Genomic DNA, 9057 nt, shown 5'->3' on the forward strand with positions numbered 1-9057 from the left:
TTAAACAAGGTGAAAAGGAAACAAGAGCACCCACGGGGACTTCGATTCACATTTGCAAGAAGAAATACAGTTCTCAAGCATGTCCTCAAATCCATCTATTTCTATATCCTATCATGTTGGAAAGGGCAGTCCATATTGGATTAAAAAACCTCACATGTCTAGCCCAAAACTTGTGGTTGGGAAATAGTGAGGAATTTGAACTTTCCAAGATAGCTAGGGATGCTTCTTCTACCCAACCAAAAGAGGGAGTACTAGTACTAACAAATCTAGCTAAGCTAGAAGACAAAATGGATAGACCATCTCAATGAGCAAGAGGGTTGGGCTTTGGCCCTTCCTAATCCTCGGAGTCCCAACACATTCCACTAGAGGAATTCCCCATTCAAAAAGGGCACAAGGCAATAATAGTTGCCTTAACTGAAGTCAAATTATCCATCAAAGGATGCTCAAACCTCCTCAAAAGCATACGGACTACTTTCTTCCATATTAAGACTACATAAGAATCTCCCAAACCAAGAATTCTACACTCCCAAGTGTACCTCAAACTCAATGTGATTTAGTCTTTCATAGGCCAATGGCAACTAATGAAATTTCCCATATTTGTCAAACTCAAAGAAAAGAAACCAACACTGGTATACCATATAGAATCACAACAAAGAAAAGTGGATGGATCCAAATGAACTTAGCCAACTGTACCACCTGTCAAGAGAAGAGCACCTTTGGATACAACAAAGACGAAACTATTGGAGGCCTACTCCGTGATAAGATCGTACAACTCAACAAAGAGTTTAACCACAACTGTTAAACCCTATGCAGGTTCAGCAAGGCACAAGCTTACAAAAGTTAAGAACAAAACGGAACTAGACCAGAGAAGCAATCAAAGAAGAGGGAAAAAATCGTGAAGTTCAAAGTGTAAGAAGCTAAAGAAGCAGAGGCTGCCAAAAAAGACTGGAGAAGACTAAAGATGGCAATGATCCCAAAAACATGTTAGATTGTAAACTGAAATAGTCAAGCTTTTATAGACGTTTAAATTACTTTTGAGTGCCTGACTCACCCGTGTGCAATTTGTAATTTGATTTAATTTAATGTGCACTTAAAGCACACAAGGAGTGAGTCAGGAATTATAATGAGGTCTGACGAGTGAGTAGGGGGGCCTTAAGGACATGCACACGTAAAATTTTGGATCATAGACACTTCCAAAATTTAAGCCATGCCCATTTGTAAACAGATAGCTCATCTTTCTATTGGCTATACGGCAAGAGCTCAAACCAATTACAAACAAGATGTTTACCACACTAAGTAAAACATAGTGCTTATACTAGAATTACGAAGAGTGGTTTTATCAATTCCACATGATTTCAAGTAATAGCATCCAGCACAAAGGTTCCTGTTTGATGTGGATGATAATCATAAACGCAGTATGGGCCGACAAAGCCCAAAAAATAGGTACTGAGAATGGACTTTGACCACAGATGGAAACAATACCATTGTATGGCACTGGCTCAAGAGCATTTTCTTATGGCATATATATATATACACACACATTTGCAAAGATTAAGCGCAAAGATTACGCGATGTCTGAGCAAGTAATCAAAGACCCCATGCATCGAGGAGAATAGGAAGAAGAAGAAAAAGGAGGTTGACGACAACGAGGCCATAGAAATAAGGAAATAAACTTCCAAGGTTGATACATTCTGACTGAACAGTCAGGAGCCTCCCAGTCTTCTATCGGAGATGGCGTCTTCCTTCTACCTACTAGCACGCGTTGCATTATTCAGGGCATGGGAGTGTATTGCCCCATTACTACGTTCATTAAAACGCTCTTTGAAACGTGGGTGTAAAATGGACACGGGAGAGGTGGAAACATTCACATAGCATTGCCTTTGTACTACTATCAATGCTGTTTATCAAGCTTTCAAACATAGAGGTCCAAGCGGAGCCTCGTATCATGGGATATCTTAATTGCTGGAATTACCAATATGTCCCCACTCTAGGCGAGGATGTTCGCCGCCATATCAGGACAGCTGTATTTATCTCATAGTTGTCTTAGGCTGTGATGATCAAACAGGTATATCGGCTAGGGAAGGAACCACTCCAGTTGTTTGATGGAACAGAGAAAGCAGTCGCTTGAATTGTTTATTCAACAAAGCTGCTTTCAGTTCGTTATTAAAGGAGACAGTTTTGTACAGATTGATCTGTTGGTCCAGGAATGCTGTGAGAGGGAAAACAGGTATACGATCATCGGCTTGGGAAGGAACCACTTCAGTTGTTTGATGGAACAGAGAAAGCAGTCGCTTGAATTGCTTATTCGACAAAGCTGCTTTCAGTTCGTTATGAAAGGAGACAGTTTTGTACAGATTGATCTGTTTGTCCAGGAATGCTGTCAGAGGGAGTGATGGACACCTGCTCACGTCCTACCCAGCTAGACAAAACAATTTTTCATAAATCCTGAAATCATGTTCTACTACATGGAGAGAGACAGAGAGAGAGAGAGAGTAAACAAGACTGGAATTTGCACCAACTGCACTTGTATCGACCAAAAGAGTTGCGTATACAAGTAAAAAATGTAGGATCCGATAACCACTTTGAAAGATGAGTGAAATTTTGATGACTAGTTGGGGAATCGCCATTCGCACCCCTCCTGGTAAAAATTCTATTTGCCAGCTAAGAATTTCTATGCTATATTAAAATATTTGAGCTATATATGTGGCTTACACTACCAACCTAGCTATTTTACCCTCTCTTGCCTCTAATGGTCATCATGAGGATGCTGCTGTTGACGGAGTGAAGGCTCAGTATTAACAGTGGTTACTGAGGCAAATAATTTAGACTCCATATAAAGAACATGATGTAACACCCTTGCTTCAGTTTTTGCTTGCTTGCTATACAAATCTGATTGATTAACGCTATATAGCTTCCGTCTCTTTCCCAATACACTTTGGTTCATGTGTGAGAATATAGGCAGCCTGGCCCGTGAGGGGCCATCTTCTGCCTTCTTGTTTTCAGTAATTTGATTGATTGATTGATTGATTGATTTGATTGGATGATGATATGAGGATGATGACGATGACTTATAATGCTAACTCCAGTACCAGCCGTCGAATTTACAGATCTCAGCTTGTTTCCTTTCTTTTAACACCCCCCCTTCATGGCAGGGAAGACGGTCTCTTCTAGCACTGATATGTAGAGAGACCGTCTGTGTACTAAAATAGATGATACTAATAAATAGTAGTAGTATTTTGATGCCTTTACAATTACCACATGTCCACAACTTGGAGCCGTCTTGTTTCGATGAGCCTCACAATCTGACTCCCAATATGCCGTTGGCAGATGGGGCACTCATCTTTGGAAACCCTAATCACCTGCACAAGCAATGGCATCTCATCACGTCATAACATTTGGGAAAAGCCCATTAAGTAGGGCTGTACCGTTGCCAAAAGTTTGCCTGTAAGACGAGAGATCCTGAAACTGCACCTTGAGAATACACTGGACGCAGAAGGCATGCCCACAGTCGAGCTCGACCCGATCCATAAAGAAACCTGTCAGTGCAAAACAGAGATGAATGGTGTGCTTGATGCTCCCCTTACGTACATGAGAGCGCGCGAGAAAGAGAGAGCGGAGAGACATACCCTTGCAAATGCGGCAATTGAGAGTCTTCTCGACAGTCGAAGGAACTGTAAATCCCGGAGGTGGACCGGAGCTCAAGCTTTTTAGGGTGGGCTTGTTGCCACCTGCAGCAGCCACAGCAGCTGCTGAGGGGAGAGCGGAGGCAGAAGAAGCAGAAAAAGGGGGAGATGAAGGTGGCGGTGTAGGGGGAGGCGATGAGAAGGGCTTGTGTGGGCTCGTGAAGGGACTGTCGGGAAGATTGTGCGCGTCATCGCTGTTAAACCCAACCAGATAGAAGACGCATTACGTGCATATATCTATCTACTTAGATGTGGATCATGCACTAGCTCATTTATGTGTAGTTAGGTCAATAATCAGCATGCAGGTTTAGGATTTAGCTGCTGACCTAGATTTGTTGTCCTTCGATTGGTACTTCTCCTGCGCTTGCAGCTCCTCTCCCGCCTCGTTGCCGTCCATGGCATCCACAAGGTACTCAAAGGCACTGGACGTTTTTATGGATTGCAGATCATCTATGACAGACAAGACACGTCGTGCATACATAGCGGTGAAAGATCAACCCTGAGACCGCAGAAGCAAAGGAAACAATCACACGTTCATTTTCGGACCTAATCAGCCATTCATACCTTCGGCAGAGATGGTAGGATCCTCAAATAGGAGGGTGGATGAGTTGCCATTGGGCTCTTGAGGCGAGACTGCAGGCGTAGACAAGCCTTCTGCATGCAGCGCCAGCGGTGGCGGCAAGGAGCACGCGACGAGAGGAGGAGATGGAGGGGAGCTTTGTTGCTGTTGCTGCTGCTGCTGCTCCTGATACCTTCTGTGCTTCTCCAGCTGCAGCTCAGCCAGCCTCTTCCTCTCCATCTCCACTATTCGTTCCTGCTCCTCCAGCTGCCTCCGCAGTAGGTCTTGCTCCATGAAAAAGCGTGGCCCTGCCGTTATCGCATCACCAATCAAATATGAGAACCTCCCATACACCGACTACGTTTTACCTCGTCTATCCGTTGTTACATAGCTCCTCTTACTGGATGGATGAATGGAATGAATAGCCTACCTGTTATGTAATCGAAATCTCTGTGCATATCAAGAGGCTGAGGCCCGGCCAAAAAGCGAGGATAATCTCGATCGGGGTACTTCCTGTGCATTTCAAGAGCTCCATAGTCAAACCCCAATCATCTATCTGAGTCATAACGCATGCAAGTAAAACCGTAAAATTCAAACAGCTTCACGGGCGGGACGGAGCAGAAAAAGAACAGTAACACAGCGCACGAGATATCCGTGTGCCGCCCATGTTACTTCGTCAAAGTATCGACGCATGCCGATATGAAGTCTTCTCACTCAGGCGAGGAAAAGGACATAGATCGAGACCCATATATCACGTGGGCAACGTACCATAATCGCAGAAAGAAAAAAATCATGTACTTCCATTTAACTGTGCATCTCTTCTAAGCCATGGAACCCGCGACAGCGTCACGAGTCCAAGAAATATGGATCACCATATAGATATATAGAAACAGGTCCGATCGATGGTATCCTAAAGCCAGATTCCATTGATTATGCTGGCAATAACTGTCTATGTATAGCCGGTAAGTGTGTAGTGATAAGTGTAGTGTGGCATAGACAATGTGGTTCACCCAGCATCCTTACTTTCGGGAAGAGGATAACACCGGTAAAAGCTATCGTTATTGTAACACCAGTAAATATGTACTATCGATCACCTTATGGATCTACAACGAACCTAGATGCTATGCCATAGCATCGATGAGCCTGTCGATAAATACCTGTCTGCATGCTTGCCTTTCTCCTTGTAGGGCTTCACAAGAACACGAGCACCACATATAAAGTGAGGGTTGCCTTTGGCCAGGATCATCCGCACAGTCTCCGGGTACACAAAAGTTACAAAGCCAAACATGCGCTTCTGCTGATATGGTATTCTCACATCCTGCACAGGACCGTAGGCCCTGCCCAAACAACCATGGAAACTGAGTTCACATCGACATCAAACGAAAAAAATATGTACACACATTGAAACCCCATCAGCAACAAACATTTACACCAAAAAAGAAGTAAAAAGGAAAGGCAGACTGATGAGGAACAAGAAGCTAGGTATCACACAGAAAAGAAGCAAAGGAACAAGTCACGGGCGCAGACAATGAGCTACCACCAGCAGTGAAAATAGACAAGCCGAGAGCTACATGATGGTTCCCACGAGTTTCTTGACAAAAGGACAGCACGGTGCGGGGTAACTATCATGGTAATAAAAGGCAAAGCAGCAGCAGCAGCAGCAAGGTAAGTTGAAAAAGCACAAGAGATTAAGTAATAATGGCCTGTGAAGCAGAGAAAAACTGACCTGAAGTGGGCAGAAACGTCTTCCTCCGTGAACGCGCTGTCAGCGGGAAAGGTCAGGTAGATCTGACGAGAGCCTGGATTGGCCCCGCTCAGGAGCTGCTGTTCTTCTTTCTCAGCTCCACCTCCACCCCTGTAAGCCGTGAACTTGTGAGCATCCTCCGCCAACACTACTGCATGTTGCCCATGCGGCCTACACACACCATACATTCGCACAAAACAAACAATCAACATTTCCTGATACCTGCTCACTCCCATCAATCATCATGGTCATGCACCACATGCGCAATTAAGCTAGCCCTAAATTCTTGGCCTCTAAACTCAGGCATGATTAATTGAGCGTTTTAACTCCATTGCCTGAAATCTCAAGCGTGGTTATGTAAGCCATTCGTCAACCCACCTGTCGATCAGAGTCACCGAGTTCTTGAGCCTTGCCAAAAGCTTCGTCAAGCTGTACCCTGCCTTCCCGTGCCTCTGGCTCTCAGTCAAATAACCGTCCGCTTGGAGGGTCTTCCCATATCTCTCGTAATACAGCTGCGGCAGCGACGCTATCGAAACAGGGGCCTTCCGCCCACGAAGAAGCTCCTGGAGCTCGAGCTCCAGCCTTTCCAACGAGCCTGGCAGCAGGCCATCGTCGCTCCCGGAATCCTGCGATTGCCCGCTGGAGGGTGAGAGCAAGAACGAGGCATCTGATCTAGAATGGCTGTGCAAGAACTTGCACGTGCTCCCATGCTTGCAGTAACCCCGGGCGTAGTAAAGGCAAGGCTTCCACGCAGCTGCAGACGCGAGGCTGTCCGGGGACATGGGCAAGTCGCTGGTGGAGAACCGCCTGCTGCTGTATCGAGGAGGGAGGACGTTGTCCATGGAGAGCTTGGCATTCAAAAGGGAGAACGTGTCCGGGTGGAGGTAGTCCTGAGCTGAGAAGCCATAGCTGTGGGCTGCGGGAGGGCCGTCGTGAGAATCGTTAAGGAAGGAGAGCTGGTCGGCGAGCTGCAGATCATTCCGGAGCAGGTGTTCGGAGAAGGTCCTATCTTCCACTTCGGGGAAGCCATATCTGCTACCACTGTTCTGCAACCTCAGAGGGTCCGGGGCAGGTAGCGAGAGGTCGGAGGGGGATAGGAACCGGTCGTCGCCCGCCTGGGCCAGAGGAGAATACAGGTGTTCATTATTGCCTGCAGCTGCTACAGATGAAGGACTCCCTACTATGTGATGATGCTGCTGCTGATGAGAATGATGATGGTATGGAGCTCCCAAGTGTGACGGCCCCAGAAATGGAGGTATCATCAGCGAAGACCTCGAGGGCGAGGATGCCGACACCAACCCCAGCTCCTTCTTCACCTTCTGCACTAGCTCCTGCAACACTAGGTCCTGGCTGAATGCCAGCCTCAGCATCTCCTGCTCCCCCCGGTCCTGCAGCAGTAGATATCCCATAATCTTAGACACATGTTCTGGCTCGATTGCCTGAACCCTCGAGTAAACGATCCTCGACACCTCGTATGCTTCCATGGCTGCAGAAGCCACAACGATGATATCAGAGATAGCAGCACATAGCTCCGTTGCACGTTCAAAATCAAGTCATAGTCGGAGAAATGGTCACTCCTGCTCATTGGAATATCCTTTTGCTCGTTAGAAAGACCAAGACAATCAAGAGTAAACGTAAGAGCCTACTGCTTGCAGCACACAGAAATCAACTAGATTACACCACTACGAACATAAGCAGCAAGGAAGATCCTAAGTTTAAATGCTCATCAGAGCTAATGACGAGAGGAGACCCAGGAAGAGAGCAATGAGGAGAGCTACTGTAAAAAGTGAACAGGAAAATGCTAGAGCAGCTAGACAAGATCCACGCTGCGGCAGCGAGTAGCCTTTATTTATATCCAAGCCCCGGATCTACTCTACAGTCGATGCCCCTGTGAGAGAGATTGAGCGGTCTCTGACGAAGCTCGATACCAGAACAGATTTATAAGTTCTTCCAGGTCAACATCGACAAACTACTGAAGCGCCCTTACTACAGGCGCGGATGCTTTAATCCTCGTTAGATCGCGATCGCAGATTCTCGCTCCCTCGAGCTCGAATGGCGGCAGCTCTCGCACGTGCTGAAAGGAAAGTGCTCGGACCACTCGATCTGCCCTCCAAGACCACGCATCTACTACTACCGACAAGGTTCAGGGAAATAACACACCGGAGGTTGAGAAGATCACCTGCGAGGCAACTGGGTGTAATATGGCTGGAAGCAGGAAGTCCAAGGTCCTGCTGAGGAAGAGATCAGATGCCATTTCCCATGGCTAGTCCCTACGAGGGGGCGAGCTGCGGCAGCAGAGTGAAGGAGAAATGGCGTTAGCATGAAGAGTTGAAAGGGGGAGGTAAAAGAAGTCCATGACCCCGCAAGCAGAGGCAGCCAGAGAAAGTAGAAGAGGTAGGGGAAGGAGAGGAGTTGGTGGTGGTGGTAGTAGGCCACGAAAGGCGCGGAGCTCCTGATGGGAGAGAGTGGACTGTGGGGGAAGAGGTAGAAGACATGACTGCCAGCTATGGGGTGGGGGGGAGCAAAGAGAGAGAGCAGAAAAGGGTAAAGGGTCGGGAGAGGTAGTGGTAGAGAGAGAAGGGGAGCAAGTAGGCAGCAGCAGAGAACGTGGCGGAAAGATGAGAGAGAGAGAGAAGGGGGTGGACAATATTGACGGAGCGGGAAGTGAGAGAAGTAAAAATCGAAACAGGGCTCTAAATGTCTCACTTTTATGGGTGACCGAATCCTCGACCTGTGAGCCTGCTGCGCAGCCACCACACTGGCTGGCGTCGTTGCTGCTGCTACCTATGGCACCCCCAAAAAAAAAAGCCCCCCACCTCTCTCTCTCTCTCTCTCTCTCTCTCTCTCTCTCTCTCTCTCTCTGCATTTACCTTCCAAGTTCCGGTTTGTGGAGTCAGTCAGAGACTCTCTCTCTGGCTCTTTCTCCCCCATTTACCTCTCTGCCTTCTGCCTGGGGTAGATCTCCCAAACCCTTCCCTTCAATCATTCCCCCTTGCATGGCTATATTCTACGTTGCTAGCTCATTATTACAATCTACTCAACCAAAAAACGAAAAAGTAATAAAAATCGGA

General features: G+C 46.9%; 1 protein-coding gene across 3 annotated transcripts; it reads right to left on the reverse strand.

Moving 5' to 3' along the window:
- Positions 1-2499: 2499 nt before the first annotated feature.
- Positions 2500-8645, reverse strand: LOC148013818 (zinc finger CCCH domain-containing protein 18-like). Of its 3 annotated transcripts, none has more exons than XM_087667533.1 (10): positions 8166-8645; positions 6365-7472; positions 5969-6097; positions 5400-5579; positions 4673-4755; positions 4248-4550; positions 4010-4133; positions 3627-3877; positions 3472-3536; positions 2500-3359 (listed from the first exon to the last, which is right to left on the reverse strand). In XM_087667533.1, the coding sequence occupies exons 2-10, from the start codon at positions 7468-7470 to the stop codon at positions 3252-3254; spliced, it is 2349 nt and encodes a 782-aa protein (XP_087523659.1). In that variant the 5' UTR covers positions 7471-7472; positions 8166-8645; the 3' UTR covers positions 2500-3251. The 3 variants fall into 3 exon arrangements, with proteins under 3 accessions (XP_087523659.1, XP_087523657.1, XP_087523658.1); XM_087667531.1 differs by having other exon boundaries at positions 5969-6157; positions 8166-8644; XM_087667532.1 differs by having other exon boundaries at positions 5969-6157; positions 6365-7563; positions 8166-8644.
- Positions 8646-9057: the final 412 nt, after the last annotated feature.

Source organism: Lygodium microphyllum, chromosome 26, assembly GCF_053477565.2.
Source record: "Lygodium microphyllum isolate KBCC chromosome 26, Lygodium_microphyllum_v1.1.10, whole genome shotgun sequence".
In the NCBI taxonomy this organism is placed as follows: Eukaryota; Viridiplantae; Streptophyta; class Polypodiopsida; order Schizaeales; family Lygodiaceae; genus Lygodium; species Lygodium microphyllum.